This window comes from Microcaecilia unicolor, chromosome 13 (genome assembly GCF_901765095.1).
Source record: "Microcaecilia unicolor chromosome 13, aMicUni1.1, whole genome shotgun sequence".
Classification (NCBI taxonomy): Eukaryota; Metazoa; Chordata; class Amphibia; order Gymnophiona; family Siphonopidae; genus Microcaecilia; species Microcaecilia unicolor.
The window spans coordinates 48,832,468-48,852,003 of record NC_044043.1 but is presented as its reverse complement, the minus strand read 5'-3'; the positions used below and the strand labels follow the sequence as shown (position 1 = coordinate 48,852,003).

Here is a 19,536-nt window from a genome sequence, read left to right as displayed (position 1 = left end):
GTGACTAGAAATGTTCAGGAATGTTTTTTGCTAATGTGGGTGGGAGATGAAAGGAAGGTAGTGGGTTTGGATTATTAAATAGACATGGAAACTATTTCCTCTCTACTTTGTTTATATTCAGCTGTATGTTGTTTTCTGATATTTTACTATTTATTTACAGATTCTGTGTCAACAGGGTCTGTCTTTGGGCGCAGCACCACTTTAAATATGCAGACCTCCCAGCTGAATACTCCACAGGACACATCATGCACTCATATATTGGTGTTTCCTACGTCTGCTTCTGTGCAAGTAGCATCAGCCACATATACCACTGAGAATATTGACCTGGCCTTCAATGCAAACAATGGTGTGTGCTATTTTGTGCCCTCTTCTGACCTTTTGTAACTTCACAGAAATTCTTACAGGAAGCAAGCAAGTCATAGGATTAGGAAGGCACTTGAAATTGAAATGTTGGTACAGTGAGGAAAAGGGATGTTTTTATTTGTCTTTTATCTGCATTATATTATGAGTTGTCTTTATGTAACATTCTTTAGGTAATAACTTTTGGCTGGTAGATACATAAAGAAAATTGTTCTTTCCTTTTACTTTTCAGAAGAGGAAATATAGATACTAGTATATATTAACCATTTGCTTTTCCTCTAAAGATGGGGCAGATGAAATGGGTATCTTTGGATTGATAGACACTGGAGAAGAGATTGATCCAGATATTATTAGTATTCTTCCTGCTTCGCCCACTGGCTCCCCCGTCCATTCACCGGGATCTCATTATCCACATGGAGGTGATGCTGGCAAGGTAAGCGATCATGGAGAACAAAATGTTATCCATTGTCCTGCTTCTTTGTATTTAATTTGCACATTGAAGAATTGGCTGTGTGTGTGCAAAATCCAGTATAGAATAATACGTGCTACATATAGGGTTGCCTGTGGATCCATTACTGGGGGTGGGGGGGGGGGGGAACTTAGTAGTGCTGTTCTATTACCACTTTCAAACTGAAAACCTGATTTCAAAATTAAATCTATTTATAGGCAAATAAAATAGTCAACTTACCAACCCAGAAACTTTGGTTAGGGTGGTGGACTTTGGTCCTGAGGAGCTGAGTTCGATTCCCACTTCAGGCACAGGCAGCTCCTTGTGACTCTGGGCAAGTCATTTAACCCTCCATTGCCCAGGTACAAATAAGTACTTGTATACAATATGTAAGCCGCATTGAGCCTGCCATGTGTGGGAAAGCGCGGGGTACAAATGTAACAAAAATAAAACTGTATTTTAGTTGCCAAAAGTTAAATTTCGTCACAGTGAGTTACTTGGTAGTGATGAGATTTCTAGCAGCCATATTGGTCTTTCAGAAAGTGTACATTCTGTGCAAGATTTTGTGGGGGTTTTTTTGGTTGTTTTTTGAACGAACATGTTAGCTAACAAGATGTTGTACATCAACTTTGGAGATCACAGAAGTCCCTTCTCTGTGGGTCTCCTCTAGAAGTGCAAACCTTCTGTGGATACCACACTCCCCCTTCTCATTAACACTGATTTTGCATGTCACTCCCTCTCCCGAGTGTTTGACCTCCTGTGGGAGCCAGTCTTGCCCCTTCACTAGGAGTCCTGAAGTGCTAACAACTGAACTACAGTGTGATTTGATGTTACTAGTAACATATTTAGCACACAGCACAGTCCATTGCCTATTTGGAAAACTGACACACCCATTGCCAACAATAGTCAGTAGCCTTTACTCCTTGAACATTCTGTATAGGGCAGCCAGACATAGGTGTTGATATTATTTGACAATGCTAACTTGAACCTGCTCTACAGAAGTTCAGAAAGGTCTAGAAGGTTTTCCAAGTATTTGTGAGAGAAGCTGATCATGTTGTCTCGCATCTATTGCTTCTATTAAAAAAAGAAAGAAAAAAAGAAAAAACCCTTGTTGCCTTTACAGTTCCCATTTTATTTATTTCAGAGCATTTGATATACTGTTCTTAATAGTAAGTAACAGAGCAGTTTACAATATATAAAGCAAAGTGGTATAACAGTGACATCATTGGTTATATACTTAATAAAGAAATAGAACTAGAACATCAAGGTGGGAAGTGTTGCAACACAACATTTTTACCCAAATACTGTACATATAAAAGGAGAGACCTAAGGAATGTTATAAATAGGTTAGCTACAGTATAGGGTCATCCTATAATTGAGTTTGACCTACCTGCATCCCTGTTACAGATGACAGAGAAATTCAAGAATTAAAAAAAAAAAGGCAGGGTTTTAAAAAACATGCACAGTACTCCAGAACCACATCCTTAATGAACACCTGCCACGTGTGTCCATTGCTTGGGTCATGTGCATATGGTTTGCTGTGTCAGGTTCGAGCAGACATCTTAGACAACTCTGGTATATCTTCACCTTGAAACTGCAATATAAATATTCTCCCCATGAGAGATCTTCTTGCTCTCCTGCAGCAATCTGCTCAAATATGCTGATTACTACTGCTCTACTGGCTGGCCAAGATTGACTTCCAGCAGCCGCTCTGTCTCCATGGTGCCTAAGTGGGTGAGGCTGCTAGCCAAAGCTCCACTATGCCACAGAGAGCCCAGAATCAGCATTATGGTTCCAGTCACTACACCAAGTGCGTTCATGCGTAAGGAGAACTGGCATATGATGATTCATCAGTAGAGAAGACCCTATGTCTTGCCCCATCCTTGGCCACCTTTAAATCTAGACTGAAAGCCCACCTCTTTAACATTGCTTTTGACTCGTAACCACTTGTAACCTCCTCTCCTCCTTCCTGTACACATTAATTGATTTGATTTGCTTACTATTTTTTGTCTATTAGATTGTAAGGTCTTTGAGCAGGGACTGTCTTTCTTCTATGTTTGTGCAGTGCTGCATACGCCTTGTAGCGCTATAGAAATGCTAAATAGTAGTAGTAGTAGAGTGATAAGTGGGCTAGGCCGACAAACAGGTTCTCCACAGAGTGTGTCCTCCCTATGTACAATGGAAGATAGAGCAGGGTTTTCACCTGTATCAACCACCTTTACTTTGGGTTGAACCCTTGGATGTTGGTGGCTGCCAGGTGTTTGCTTCCTGAACCTAGACTCTGAGGAGAGAACCAGAAAGAGGAACCCAACAGGGATGCAAGCACAGGGCATCATTGTAAGAAACAAGGCAGGAGTAAGGCCAAGGACCAACAGGGACTGTATCAAGATCAAGAAGTGTCTGAGATGAATAGGATCAAATGCATAGGATCCACAGGCAGCCAAGATAACAGTGCAGATGCAAATCAAACTGTAGTAAGGAAACCAAATGGTGACAAGGTTTAAATAAGATTCCAGACAGGAAGATAGCCTCAGACAGGTAATGCAGCCATGGTGTGAATAAACATGGCCAGCTTGCTTGATGAGGTGTACTGACACCAACTGGTAAGAGGTCAGATCCAACCCAGCAAAGCTGTCTCAGGAACTGAGCCCTCTGCAGTCTGGTGGAACCTCACAGAAAGCATGCCAAAAAGGATCAGTATAAAGTGTGCTGCATCATAGCATTGCTTACCCTGCTGGGAGCAGAACATCCAGCACTCTACTGATGCCATATTAGAGGCTTCCATCCTCCTATTAGGTTCACAGCCCTTCAGCTAAGCAAGGCACCCAGTTCAGTGCCTCTTCAATATTTCTCATTATCACATCTTTCACCACCTCAAGCTTGACGGAATAATGGAATGACTCCCTATGAGGAAAGGCTAAAGAGCTTAGGACTTAGCTTGGAGAAGAAATGGCTGAAGAGAGATTTGAAAGTGGTCTATAAAATGAGTGGAATGGGAAATTGGGTTCTTGCTTTTTTAGAAAGTACTAAGACTAGGGGGCACACAATAATAGTTTTAGGTTTCTTTATTTCTTGATATATCGTCAAAGGGTGCATACCATCACAGTGATTTACAGTAACAGAATAAAATCAATAATATTTTTAACTGTAGTTTCCCATATTCAGTACGGTGTACAATCTTTTTTTTGTAGGGGACACAAGATGATAGTACAGAAGTAAATGTGTCAAAGTGAATATTACAATAAAATTCAATATGAAATAAAATCTGTATCAAAACTAGCAGTTAGCCCTCTCACGAGTTATGACCTGTCGAACAGAAGTTTTAACTTTCTTCTGAAATTTCAAATGTTGGAACATTTGGAATAGTTCTGTTCCAACTAACATAAAAGGGGAAGAATTCCATAGAGAGAGAGAGAGACAACTGAAAATATGGTCTTAACCACATTAAAAAATAAATATGTTGAAAAAAGGGGGATGAAAAATAAGTTTCTCGTAAACGAGAAGAGAATCTACAGAAGAACGAAAGCAATATTAGGAGTTCAGAAGTTACACAATAGAGAATCTGGTGAAGCAAACACGCTGCTTTGAATAAATTTCATTGATTAACTGGCAACCAATGCAATTCAGCAATATAGCCAGAAATACTAGTAATATTTTATTAAGTTTAAAAATCAAACGAGCGGCTGTTTTTGTATAAGTGAAGCTGCTTCAAACATGTGACAGACAAACCCAAATAGAGAACATTGCAATAGTCCAGGTGGGGGAGAATCAACATTTGAACTAAAAGAGCAAATATATCCTGAAATGTAATTGCGTCAGTTGAAAAAATATTTCTGCCAAGGGTGAGTAACCTGAGGACCATAAGTCCAAGGACAAATTGAGAATCACCCCAACACCCTGGACTCAATCTCTACTGGTATAGATTGACAAAAAGATAGATGATGAAACGATAACTTCAGAGTCCTTAAACCATAGAAGCATAGTAAGTGATGGCAGATAAAGACCTCAGTGGTCCATCCTGTCTGCCCAACAGTCACATTCATTATCAATTCAAGATTAAATCAACAATGAACGTGATATTATATTCTTGATCATGGTCTTTCTTTGGTGTTCTTGGACATAAACCGTAGAAGTCTGCCCAGCTTTGTCTTTATCATCCAAGTACTGGAGTTACCGTCAAGGCCCACTACATGCCTATCCGAATCCGTCTTGTCATTTGCAGAACAAAGACTGTAAAAGTCCGCCCGGCACTTCCTCATGTTCCAAATTGCTGGAGTTTCCGTCGAAGCTCTCTTCAGCCCATCCTACAACCAGATTGCTATGTGCTGGACTCGGACTGTACAAGCCAGCCCAGCACTGGCCTTAGTTGATACCAGAGTTGCCAACTAAGCACCACTTGACATGCAAACACATATGCAGCCCTTGTTTTTTTTATACCATTAATTTTCTAATTAGAGATCCTCTGTGTTCATCCCATGCCTTTTTGAATTCCGCCACAGTTTTTTTTTTCCTCCATCACCTCCCAGAGTATTTTTGTTTTGTTAGGCAATGAACTACAATATGTATATAGGAAAAATAATAGTACACAAGACAATTATTAGAGGTAAAAGAAAATGGGGGAGGAGATAAGGGGATTTAACGGAGTATTTTTTTTCAAGCAACCCATAATTAGCTCTGAAACGTGTTGCTGTGAGATGTGGTTAAAACTGTTAGTGTAGTTAAATATTTTTTTTTTTTTCTGGAAGAAAAGCCTGTAAACCATTATTACAGGGAACTAGTAGAAATCCACTATTTTATCCTTGGATTAAGCAACTTGGAATCTATCTACTTTATGGGCATAGGCGCCCTTATAAGAGGCTCGGTGAGGCTAAGCCTCCCCAGCCCCAACTACAACCTTTCCTGCCCACCGGTCCACTGCCTTCCTGTACTGCACTGCCCTCTGTCACTTCTCTATCCTGCTGCTGCCTTATAGCACCTTTTTGTTCCCTTCCTCCCATTTCTGCCTCTGCTGGGTATGCAGAAATAAGCAAGGACTTAAGATGCACAGGACTGCAACTCTTTCTGTACCGCTAATGCTTCCTCTGCTGGTCCCACCTTCTCTGATGTAAATGTCCGGGACAGGCAGAGGAAGCAGTACTGGTGCAGAGAGAGTCGTGGTCCTTTGCATCTTCACTCGTTTATTTGCACAGACCCGAGGTGAAAATGGGAGGAAGGGAGCCAAAAGGTGCTGCAAAACATCTTGGCTCATGACTTCTTACAGGTGCCAGTCTCAGGATGGTTGACAAGAGCAAATGCCCCCTCCCTTGCTAGTTCAGCACTCGCTACAGTGAAATATAACTGTGTCAAAGGTGATCTCTGATTCTTAAGGGCCTAGCTCTCTGGGAACTCATTTCAGCTTGAGCTGCAGTGAAATATATTTTGTATCAGAGATGATTTTTGATTTTAAGAGGCCTAGCTCTTTAGCCTGAGCCATTGGCCTGTATTTTACTGAGAGCAAGGGCTAGCATATTTCTACAGATGAAGGTAGAGACAGAGAGGGGAAATACTGTATGGGGGAGACAGAGCTTGAGAGGGGCAATTCTGGATGGGGGAATATAGACGGGCAGTGCTGGGTGGGGAAGAGAAGGAGACGACAGTAAAAATATAGAATGGCATTCTTCATCAGATAAGGTCCATTTTTTCTTATCTTTTATTTAGAAAACAATTGAAAGCTTTTTTATATTCAGGTATTTATTCAGTTTAGAATGTTTTATATTCTTTTAGTGTATGTCATTTTGTAATTCCATCTGATTGAGAGGTCTCTTTATTGTAATCCGCAATGAATCCTTGTAGAGATATAGCGGAATATAAGCTATGCTTGGATTGGCTTCTGGATGGTGGGGGGAGAGAGATGGAGGCAATACTCCATGAGGAGAGAGAAAGAAAGACAGGGGCAATACTGCAAGGCGAGAGAGACAGGACAGTTCTGAATGGGGCTGGGGAGGCGAGGGGAGATAGACGGGGCAATGCAGGTTGGTGGGGCAAGGGAGAAAGGAGATTCTGGATGGTGGAGGCTGGAGAGAATCAAGAGAGAAGATGCTGGATGGCAAGGGAAAAAAAGAGAGGAGATGCTTGAATGGGTAGTGGAGAGAGAGATACAAGATACTGGATGGCAGGTGGTAGAGAGAGCAGGAAGATGCTAGATGGCAGTGGTAGAGAGGAAAGAGTTGATGAAAGACTGGGTAATAAGAGGAAGGGGAATAAAAAAGCTGAAAGGAACAGATCAGTGTTGGATTTGGATGTTGTGGAGGAAGTGAGAAGAAAGGCAAAAAATGACAAATGGAGAGGAAACCTGTGGTGAAATGGTGAACTTTCCAGCATGTGAATTATAAGAATATTTCATGAAGTGTATTTCTCTAGTTTGGCCAGCAAGTGGTGCATGTTTTATGTTTAAAGTTGTTACAGAGAAATGACTAAATGACTGTTCCTTCTTTGTTTAACACAAAGAGGAAGTAACCTGCAGTGATGTGGCCAGCTACTTTTAAAAATTGTTGTTCAGGACTCTTATTGGCCCAGGAGCTCAAATTCAGTCTGGAAATACTGGACTTTTCGCCAGTCTCGGTTTGGAAAAAAAGGGTCTCTAAATAAATGGAATAGCGGCCTTCCCGACGCTCGGACTGCGGTACCGGAACCACTGCCCCTAACTCCAACAGAGAGCGCAATGTTCTGAAACAGCTTCCCGCTTCCTGACCGTAGCGCAGCAGGACTCCAAAAAAGCATCTCTGACAGGGACCCGCACTTCCAACTTGTATCCGTGCTCTATCAGATCGAATACCCAAAGGTCTGCTGTGATCTTGGCCCATTCCCCCAGAAAAAGGGTCAACCGACCCCCAATGCAAGGCATGGGAGAGTGAACTGGAACCCCGTCATTGGGAAGCCCAGTTAGTGCCCCCCTGACGCTGAGGAGGTGAAGCGGCCTTTTTGTCCATGCGAAAGGAGCGCTACTAAAATCTAGACCATGGAAAAGGAGCAGAGGCTCTACCAGGGTGATAACGCCGCGCCTCCCAAAATCTCGGTCTCGTTGACACTATACAGATCCCCGATTTGGGCCTGTCCTCCGGCAAACGCTGAGACCTAGAGTCTCCCAAGTCTTTAACAATCTTTTCCAAGTCCTCACCGAACAACAGCCTACCCCTAAAGGGCAACTTCGTGAGCCGCTGTTTTGAAGCCATATCAGTCACCCAGTGGCACAGCCAAAATAGCCGTTGAGCCGCAACCACCAGAGACATCTGTTTAGCCGAGGCCTGAACCAAGTCGTACAGAGCATCGGCCAAATACGCCAATCCTGACTCCATCAGCAGGGCAACCTCAGCCAATGAAGCCATCACCTCCAACTCCTGTTGCACAGCCTGTTGAAGCCAGGACAAACAGGCCCGAGCCGCATACGAGCTGCAGATTGAAGCCTGCAGAGACCAGGCCGACACTTCAAAAGCACGCTTCAAGGAGGCTTCCAAACGGCGATCCTGCATGTCCTTGAGGGCAACTCCCCCCTCCACTGGGAGAGTGGTCTTCCTGGTGACCGCTGTCACCAGGGAATCAACCATAGGGAAAGCGAAGAGACTCAAATGAGACTCCCCCACCGGATAAAGTTGGGCCATATACGAGCTACCTTTAGGCTCCCCTCGGGCTCTGACCACTGATCCGAAATGAGCTCCTGAATAGCCTCATGGACAGAGAAAGCCCGCGTCGGCTTCTTACTGCTAGCCATCTTAACATTCACAGCTGCCGCCGCCATGGCTTCAGAATCTTTAATATTCAGAGCCTGTAAGGACTCTGAAATGAGAGAAGGCAATTCATCTCTATGAAAGATGCGGACTGCCTTCGCGGCCTCCTGCTCCTCCTGAAGCAGTTCACCTTCCTCAAGATCTCCAATTCCCGAGCCCTGAGACCCTCGAGTGGACCTTCCGGCCCCTTCAATCAGAGAAGGCCGCAGCCCCACCAAAGCCACAGAGCCGGACTCAGACCCCAGCCTCCTGCACTTTGGCGATGGCGGAGTCCCAGAAAGGGCAGCTGAAGGCCCGACACCCGAACCAGACCCCACCTGGTCTGTCGGAGGGTGGAGGCTGCAGGGGAACACCCGGAGAGGCCTTCTTTAATAAAAAGGCCTGGTGTAATAATAAAATAAACTGGGAGAAAAAAGATCCCCTTGTCCCTGAGTTGCCACTTGCTCTAAAACTACCGTCCCTCGCGACTCCCGTGGCAACGGACTGCCGTCCGCCAGTCTCTTAACCAGCCCCGTGCGCTCCTCCACCTCCAGGACCACACATGCTGGATTCGCCGGAGAATCCAAGATGGCGCCCGGCATGAGCTGTGGAGCACGGGAAACCCCCTCCGCTATCACCGCTGCCCCTGAATCCTCCATACAGCCAGAGCTGCGCCTTTTCCCACAGTGGGAACACTTGGTCGCCACCACCATGATCGTCAGCACAACGCGCGGAAAACGCGGGAACCGGCGAACCCGAAAGGAAACACTCACCCTGCTAGGAGAGCGGCAGCCTGTCCCTGGAGGAGCTGCAAGGGCGTCCCAGTCTTCCAGTACCCGGTCCAAAGGAGCTTCGGGTCTGGGAAATGCTGCCTGAAGCTTTTCTTTCTCTTCTTTTTTTTTCAAGCTGTCACACCTCCTGCAGATTCCAAATGGCAGACAGACACAGACCAAGCAGACAACTGGGAGCAAGGAACCAGGGTAAGGCAGGGACCTGAAAAAACAAGTATGCCTTCAAAGTGGGCACCACCAGCCACACACCCCAGCTCAACTGGAAGCCTAGGAGCCCCTTAAATCAGAATAAACCCAGGAGCTGGACCAGCTCTGTCTACCACCTGCTGGAGATAGAGTTATACTAAAGGGACAAGGGCCCAGATACACAAAACTTTAACGACCCTCTAACGAGGAAAATTTGAAACGTAGTACACATTAAAGGCCATTTCCCGACGACGCTAGCAGCTAACGAAAACGGAATGCAAATGAGAAACTACCATTGAAATGTGGACAATTTGGAATGCACTAACCATACCGACGATTGCAATGAATCATTTTCCGTGAGAAATTTAATGTCAGCTTAGCCCTGTCGTTAAGGCCTGAGCTGTCATCTCCCCGCTTCCCCCTGCACCATGAAAATCCAAGCTGGCATGTTTAAAAACAAAAGTGAGATTTAAAAAAAAAAAAAACTTGGCTCCCCGCTTCCCTCTGCATAAAATAAAAAATGAACACAAAATCAAAAAAAGGATCGGGAGGGGGCAAAGGCGCTTGTCAGAAGCGTCCAGTATGGACGGCCTTGCCTCCCCCCCCCCCCCCCCCCCCCCGAGGTTGCCGCTGCTCCCCATTTCTGCTCGTATAAAATAAAAAATTAAAACAAAACTAAAAAGTTTAGCAGCCCCAGTCCCTCCCTTCCTGTCTCTCTCTGTACTCCTCCCTGCATCCTCCGCCCCCATGCCCCACCCCCCTGAGGTTCAGTACACTGCCTGTTTTTGAGTATATAGTTTAGTGAAAACGAGTAAAAGGCAAAAAATAAAGAAGAAAATAAGAGGAAAATCCTTTAAAAAAACACACAAAAATATAGGTTGTAGGGAGGGGAATGTCAATGATTATAATTATCGCAAAATAGGGGCACGCCAGAAGTGGTGGTGAAAATCCCTGGCGACTGTATGAGACTTTCCCTTTACAACACGCAAGAGTTATTTATAAAGGGATAAGACATACAGCACACACACTGGGTTTTCTACTAGTCTATGTATTGCTATTTCAAGAATAAGAAGCATAAAATGTATTGTACTTTCTTTTGGATCTTGCCAGGTACTTGTGACCTGGATTGGCCACTGTTAGAAACAGGATGCTGGGCTTGATGGACCTTCGGTCTGTCCCAGTATGGCATTACTTATGTACTTAACCACAAGATTTCTGTTAGTGTTGCTGAACATATTTGTTCACATGGCCAACAGGAAGATGCTGTACTAGAGAGCTAGGGCTGACTGGAAGCCAAGTGTTAAAGTACTTAGATATATTTCTAGAATACTGAGAATATTATTCTGGTTCAATATGTTGTATTATTTTGGTGCATTATTTTGATTTTTTTTTGGAGTATATTCAGTGTGCATATTACCATTAGTAACAGAGGTACTGGGGAGACTGCTATAGCTGCTCTAGAGCCATAAAGTGAAGAACTCCTTGTGTACTATGTTCAAAAGTGTCCCACTGTTGTTTTACTGCTGACTTGTGTTCCCCCCCCCCCCCCCCCCCCCAAAGATTTTAACTTGCTCTGTTCCATTGTACTCTGCCACATACTCTACCCTAGCCCTGCCCTATAACCTCACCCTAGCTCCACCCCATAGCCTCTTTTTAGCCTCCCTAAATAGCTGAGTCACCCACCGTCTATATTTATGGGACCTTGCAAGTACTTGTGACCCTGGATTGGCCAGTTGGAAACAGTATACTGGGCTTGATGGACTTTCGGTCTGATCAATTATGGCATTTATGTTTTAACTCTCCTCTTACTGCTACAGCCTCCATTGCCCCAGGTTAGAAAACAAAACCCACTAGGGAAAGAGAGAGATCCTGAATATAATATGTAAACCACTTTGCTTGTACCATAGAAAGGGCAGTATATCAAAATGCATTACTATTACCCCTTACCCTACCCAGGAGTCTACCTGCCAACAGCCACCATATGAACATCCAGCTACTGCAGCTATTACTGCAAGACACTATAAAGCCTCATAGTCTGTTCTGCCACCTTCACTCTTCAGACTCTTGCAAGCAAATCAGTGTGGAATGATACAGCTCTTCCCTACCTTGAACACCTGATCAGCCCATACTTAAGGTTCCCTCTACTTATCTTCTTACCTGAGCTTCCAGATCAACTGTACATAATTTAAATATCTAAGCGGTTTACAAAGTATCAGGAGGTGAGGAAAAGGAAAAACACAAGGGGGCCTAACTTACAATTAGTATTATAAGGGAAGAGGAAAAGATGAATAAACTAAGTTTAAGATACAAAAGGAGGTGAAGGAGTTCATAGAAGATGACAGTTGTGATAGCGCCATAGCGGGGTAAGCATGGACAGAAAGGCTTTGCAAATCATGTGAGATCTGCTTGGAATGTTCTCCCTGTCCTGATGCCTTGGCTCATAACTGCTTACCTGGAAAAATGTTGGATTCCTCTCTTGAGGTGCCAAAGCCTGACTTACCACCAGAGGATGCTTCAAGGGGTATTAAACTCCTTTATTCGTGAAACCTGATACTGATCCAAAGAATGACTTTATGGGCTTCCTGGGATTCTTGGAGGCTCCTAAAGAACGGTCTCCATACTAATCCATAAGAGCCAATCAAGGGCAGGATAGTCTTGGAGGCTTTGGCCATCTACTCAGGCCAAGATTTGGTCTTAGATTTTCCTCCCTTCCATTGATAGCCAAAACCATACAAAAGCTACACCAAGATGATGATTTATTAATGATCCTTATTTCCATTTACTGGCTTTGTCAGGTTTTCTGTACCTTCTGCAACTAGCCCTGGAAGGTTCAATTTATTTTCCTCTCTGCTGTAACCTTGTAATTTAACATGGTGGAGCCCTCTTTTCATATTAATCTCCAGTTCCTTGCCATTTCAGTATGGAAATTGAAAGGAATGTAGTTTTTGTTCTTTAGATTGTCTCAGAAATCAAGACATTTTAATGGCTTCCAGAAGGCCATCCACCAGAAAATCATGTAACCTTGTATGGAAAATATTCAGTTTATGGTGCAACACCTGACAGCCAGACTACTACTACTACTACTACTACTTAACATTTCTAGAGCGCTACTAGGGTTACGCAGCGCTGTACAATTTAACAAAGAGAGGCAGTCCCTGCTCAAAGAGCTTACAATCTAATAGACAAGTGAACGGTCGGTCCGATAGGGGCAGTCAAATTGGGGCATTCTGGATTCACTTCACAAAGAAATCCTCAAAATCCAGCACCACCACCTCCTGTCAAATTCTGGATTAAAACCAGTTGTCCGCACTTCAGTGCTATCACCACCATGTTCCAATAGATTACACCACCATCCTAGTTCAACACATGATCTCCTGATTTGAGAGGTGTCTCCAATTTAAAGCACACAAACAAAAAAAAGCAACACTGGGTCTTCAAGACTGGGACAACAGGAGTATTATATTGTCAAATGACCCGACACAAAGCAGACAGCCACGATATAAAAGGTAAACGCCTGTATTACTCTTGTCTTTGAACAAAAACAAATTTTTTTTTTTCAACAGGAAGACTTTCATATTCATTCTTAGAGGCATTGCACGCATATATATATATATATATATATATATATATATATATATATATATACACACATACATTTTTTGCAACTAAAACCGGACCCCTGAGGCAGGCATTGTTCTATGCTGAAACACAGCCCGTGTCGGGTCATTTGTCAATAAAATACTCCTGTTGTCCCAGTCTTGAAGGCCCAGTGTTGCTTTTTTTGTTTGTATACTTTCTGTGTATGCTGTATACCCTCTCTTTTTGTTCTCCAATTTAAAGCACCTCATTAAGCTTGATCTGTTGCCTAATGTTGTGCTTTCACAGCTCAGTATGATGTGTATAAAACTTTATTGAAGATAAAATACCCAAAACAGCCACATTTCGGTCTCCGCCTATATCATGGAATTTGAAAACACAGCAAATCCATTGCTGTGCTGGAGAAGAAATCTCATAACACCATTCAGCAAGGCAATGCATCTAAACAGAGCCAAATTAAGACTTGTTGCACTAATGGTGAACTCAATGTGCTATCAAGCAACCCTGACTGTGCACAATGATTTCTTTGTTAGCGTAAGAAGTATTGTTTTGGAGTCCAAACACTTTGGCTTGTGGCTCCATGTAGGAACATTGCCTTGATAATAGTGTTTCATTGTGAGATTTTCTTCTCCTGCATTCTCTTTAAATTCCATTGCACCCCTGATTCAGGCGGTGGCTGAAATGCAGCCATGTTAGGTATTTTATCTTAGTTTCATGCACATCATACTGCTGTCCTGTCGTTCTTTATGTCCTGCTGTTCTTTCCAACATTTAATTCTTTACTGATGCCTACCTTTGTGATGGCTTATTCCGGTTTTCCATGGAAGATCTCCATTACAGGTAAGCAATGTTGCTTTATTTTCCAACTAGTAGTAACAAGTTTGCTTAGTTGCGATCATTCTTGTATTTGTAATGTAATATGCTTTATGCAGTTTCACATTCTAGGAAGTGCAACTGCTGAACTTTTCCCCCTGTTTTTCTTATAGGGTCAAGGTACAGATCGGCTGCTTTCAACAGAATCTCATGATGAAGTAACGAATATCCTCCAGCAGCCCTTGGCACTTGGTTATTTCGTATCAACTGCCAAAGCAGGTCCATTGCCCGACTGGTTTTGGTCAGCATGTCCTCAAGCACAAAATCAGTGTCCACTCTTTCTAAAGGTACTACTGATTTCTGAAGCATTCCTATCAACAGCTCAGCTTGTTAGAAATGAAAGTGTTTATATCTGTGCAAGTGCTGAATCACATAAGCAAGTTGTAATTACATTTTCCTTTAAAAATCATTTCCAGATTGGAATGAGTAAGCCTACACACAACATACTGACAAGACTGAAACATGGATACTTATGGAGTCTTACTGTTCATTTTTTAGCTCTTTGATTTTAATCTTTAAAAACAAATCTTGGAAGTCGCATGATGCATTAGAGTAGGCAGCAGCACATTGGAGGAGCTTCCTTTTCCCAAACATTTTTTTTAAGTTAATTAAGTGGTACAAACATTTAAACATAAGAACAGTTTTTCACACTTTAACACCAAAAACAGTGAAGGTGACAGACAAAAATGAACAAGATCAAGGTGTATTGCATATATTTATTGATAAAAAGAAGGAAAAAAATGTACACAGTGTTTCAGCCGCAAGGCCTTCATCAGAGTCTGAAACCATTTATTTCATTTTTCATTTAAGTATTTATATACTGCTTAGACCTAAGCGGTTTACTGTTTCATTTTACAGGTACTGGGTCTGTCCCTAGTGGGCTCACAGTCTAAGCGGTACATTGTATTACTGTTGTACCTGGGGCAGTGGAGGATTAAGTGACTTGCCCAGGGTCACACAGAGCTGCAGAGGGAATTGAACCTAGTTCCCCAGCACATTAAGCGAGGTCCCCCTGAGAACCTTGTCCAACTTGGGTCTTTCTCTATTTCATTATCGCTGCTGCTATGTTTTTTTCTGATTTGCTCCCTTTGTTTTCTGATACCTTACATAGTTTCAAAATTTCCCCCATAATGTGGTATAACTTGGATGTAATTATGCACTTTTTGAAAGCAGTGTGCGTAATAAAATATGCCATGCTAGGTTACACCAAAGGACCATGGAGTCTACAATTCTCTCTCTGAAATAAATATTTAGTGTTGGGGAATGGGGGAGACAGTGTATCTGCCATGGATCTTTCTCTGATCTCCTGAGTTATTCCCTTCTATCAATTTAATTGGAGATCTTGTCTGGCTGTGTGTTAGTCTGTAAACCGCTTTATAGTGACAGCACTGATTGGTGGAATAATAAATACCTAACAAGTCACCTATACAGAAAATAAGTACACCACATCTGGTGCTCTCCCTCAGTCCGTCTAGTTATCAAGTCAAAGAACCTTAATCAGATTTGTCTGACAGGACCTACCTATAGTAAAAACCATGTTATTTCAGGTCCTGCAATCCACTGGAATGCCAAAGCCCTCATTCCCTGTTTTAGAAGTTTCAATTAATTTACTCATCAAAGAGGTCAGACTCATTGGCCCATACTTCCCAACCTCCTCCTTTTTCTCTTTTGTGGAGAGATCACATCTGCCTTTCTCCAGTCCTCCAAGACCACTTCTGACTCTAAAGAAGCATTGAAAAGGACAGACAGTGGATTTCCCAGGGAGTGTTCCAAGATGGCGGACTAGGATGTGCTAACACAGAGATCTTGTAGTCTGTGACCTGTGTCCCCTGTAATATATTTTTCAGAAGTGTTTCCTCACTATTGAGTTACTCCTTTGTTTTATTGGAGCTTTTTCACCCTAGGGCAGTTGATGGTGCAGTGTTTTTCTCCATCTTATCTATTTTTCATACTTGGGGATATAGTGGCCAATGATTAATTTGAATGTAGCCTTCTAGTTGGGAGAAAAAACCTCCCTGTTGGAGGTGTTGAGCACTGAGGTCACACCCCCATATGAGGTATTATTTGGCAGTTGAGTTTTCAGGGTGAGGGAACCGAAAGCAGGAACAGCTTTTTTATAAAACCATTGTGTTGGGGGGGGGGGGGGGGGGGGGGATTGTTTTCCTGCTCCCTTTGTTTTTTTATACTACAGGTAGTTTCAAAATTTCCTAGACAATGTGGTATAATTTGGATGAAATTATGTACCTTTCCAAAGTTGTGTGCGTAATAAAATATGCCGTGCAGGGTTAGACCAAAGGCTCATGGAGCCTATAATTCTTTCACTCTGAAAGTGGCCAACGTGGGTCACCAAGAAAGTACTCAGCTTAGTATGTCCCAAAGAGTTACAATTCAGGCATAGTTGGTAGGTCCCCTGCCTCAGAAGGCTTGCTGTCTTGTTCTAGAGGTTGAAGTGACTTGTCTAATGCCACAGAAGTGTCTTTGGGAGAGGCAGGATTTGAACTTTGGCTTTCCTCTGTCACAGCTCAACTACAATGAGATTTGATGTTAGTGATAACACATTTAGTGTACGCAATGGATTGTACTAAATAATTTGACCACTAAGTGTATAGTGCACACATTTGCTGCAAACAATAGTCATTTCTCTTTTCCTTATTTCCAACTAGTAGTAACTTGAGCCTGCTCAGCTGGGAATTTACATTTGAGCAATAACACTTTGCAAATTTACTATTGCATGGAGTATAACCTGTGTTCTTTCCTCTGTTTATTCATTTAGGCCTCTCTGCACCTACATGTGCCTTCAGTGCAATCAGATGAGCTGCTTCACAGTAAACACTCCCACCCACTTGATTCAAATCAGACTTCAGATGTTCTCAGGTATTATCTGCTTCTGTGTTGAGGGCAGCGGAACTATTTATAGAGTATATCAATGTGTACATTCTCTTGTACCACTTGAATCCCTGCCATTTACTGTGAGCTGGCTTTCTTTTTAGCACAGCTTCAGTTCTTTAACTTTCTGTATAGTGCTGAGTTCAATGCATGAATAGGACACCAGTGAAAAAAATCAATAGCGTTTTTTTTTTTTTTTTAAATGACAGATCTAGCATTGCCTTTCTTTGAAATAACCCATTGTGGAATTTTGAGGTTAAAATGGAAAAATACTGCATCAGTATTAATGATGGGAGCACAACCTAAAAGTTGTCAAACAGGGGTTCTTCACCCTTTTTGGTTTCCAGACTTGTTTAATTTATCAGTGAAACCTATGCACTCCCTTCCTAAACCACATGTTCACTAGAGAGACTACTGACAGCTATATGTGTTTCTGGTAGGTTCTAATAGTGCTAATTGCTAACATCATTAAAATTACACTAGTACACAGTTATACTACCAAAAACATTACACTTAAAACTACAGTGCTACATAAATTGTACATAATGTTGTTGAATATGTATACATGTGTGAATATTACGTTTTTAGCCCAAGGAATTTACCTTAGCTAACTATTAAGTTACCAGGGCAAATTCCTTTGAAACCTATCCTAATAATTACCTTCACTTTGTCTAGAAAGTTTTAATAAATAGCTTCAGATTTCAAGACCTTTTTCTGCACTCTGACCTCTTCCTGCACAGGCACCACTTGTTAATTACGCCTGTTCTAGAATCATGAATATAGGGCATGTTTACTAAAAGTTTCTCTCATTTTGTCTCGGGGGGGGGGGGGGGGGGGGGGGGGGGGGGGGGGGGGGGGGGGGGGGGGGAGGGGGAGGGGAATGCTTAATAAATAGGGTCCATAATGCTGAAATACTGTTGAGTTTTTAATTTAGACATTGGTGAAATCATCTGAAACTGTATAGTTGTATAGTTTTGTCAACTGTATGAATTGTTCCTCATGGTAGTCACAAAGAAGTGAACAATATATAAAATAGCATGTACAGACCAGTCCAGAACCTGTGGGTGTTGTCTGCCACCCATCGGATGGAAACAGAAAAACAAAATAGTTCCCTGTAATTTGCCTCTTAAGGGCTGTGTGCAGGCATGGAAGCTCAGCATTTTTCTGTCTCCAGCACTGTGCAGGGTCCTGGGTTGGATGGACCTGATAAGCTCCAACCCCAATTGTCACTGGTAGTGTGGAGCTAAACTGCCTCTTAGCATGAGAAATTAAACTCTGAGAGTTATGTTCCAAATATCTTTCCCATCACTCCCCATCCCTCAGAAGCTTCTTGAGGTTGAGGGTAGACAACTGCTTATCTGAGGCTAGTTCCTGTACCATTTCATGAACTGGATTCCAGTTGAGCGCAGGAAGCTCTTTACTTGAAAGGCTTTAAGCATAACTGAATACCTGGAGCAGGTATTCCCCTCCTGCTGGGAAGCTTGAAGATTTGCCTTCAGAAAACTGCAAATATACTTTCTCCTACTCTCCTTAAGTTCGGGCATCAGCACAGTGCCTTTTTTCTAGCAAGAGCGTTTTTAATTTGTATGGTTGCTGAAAGCACTGCATTTCTCATATCTGTGGTTCCAGGGTATCTGCCTCAATTCGCTTAGAAGTTTTGGGATTTTTTTTTTTTTTAAGCAAGCCTGAAGGGAGTTCCTTTTCCTATTCTGGCTTTGGGTGATGTGCAACAGCTTATTTGGCAGCTTCAGGAGTGCAAGCAGTGGTTGCCACAGCGACTACAGTTTTTCTCTTTGATGGTCTCTCGTACCAGAATGTTTCTTCTTTGAGTGGCAGCAACAGTAATGTTGCTTTTTCCCACCAGAATCTGTCTCGCTAACAAGCAGCCATATTCACCCTGTCTGTGTTGTCCTTTTGCCTTGCAGATGGCAAGGAGTTTTTTTTCCAGCCTGGTTGAGAAGTTTTGGGTAGCTACTATTCTATCCCTTGCAAGCAAAACACTGCTTCGGTTAATGCCAGTCGAATGTGAAGCCTAATTTTTATATTCTTGATTTTTCCATTTCATTTTTGCTATCTCTGGGACACTGTCCTAGGCTTGCAGGCTATCTCTGACAGACCTTCCCTGGGTGCTCAGAATAGTATTTCCTGATTATTTTCTTCTTGCAACCTTTTGCCATAGTTCGTTGTTTCAGCTTAGTATGCACATATCATTTTTTTTCTGCACATCTATTTATGCTTGAAACTTTCAAAGAACCATTTAAGTTGAGATACATGTGGTGCAGCAATAGTATCTCCTTTGGAGTAATTTGCTAAGTGCCTTGCTGGGGTAAGTACATTATGCATCGGTATGTCGTGCTCTTTGCAATCCACCTGGTGGTGGGTGCTTAAATCAGGGGAGGCGATGTTCTTTCTATTTGGGAAAAAAATACTCAGGAATAGCGTCTTCTGTCATGCAGAAGGGCTCAGGATTGTTGCCATATACACCTCTAGGCAGTTCCATTTCCTTCAGAACCATGGAACTGCCGCTCAGTTTTGGGACTGAAATGTTTTCTTCCTTTACTAAATCAATAGAGTCGGCAGGTTGCAACTCCATTAACTAGGCCAATGGGTTCGCTTGCTGCTGAGCCCTTAATGATTTGCCTTGGAATTCCTTG

The 19,536-nt window shown here is 42.7% G+C and overlaps 1 protein-coding gene across 2 annotated transcripts in view; it reads left to right on the top strand.

The window, feature by feature from the left end:
* The window catches only part of MED13 (mediator complex subunit 13), a 339,306-nt gene that overhangs the window by 312,582 nt on the left and 7,188 nt on the right, over positions 1 to 19,536 (top strand). For both annotated transcript variants that reach the window (XM_030185828.1, XM_030185830.1), the window contains 4 exons: positions 161 to 346; positions 645 to 793; positions 14,110 to 14,283; positions 16,770 to 16,870. In XM_030185828.1, coding sequence (XP_030041688.1) covers positions 161 to 346; positions 645 to 793; positions 14,110 to 14,283; positions 16,770 to 16,870 — 610 coding nt within the window. The remainder of the gene's footprint in view (positions 1 to 160; positions 347 to 644; positions 794 to 14,109; positions 14,284 to 16,769; positions 16,871 to 19,536) is intronic.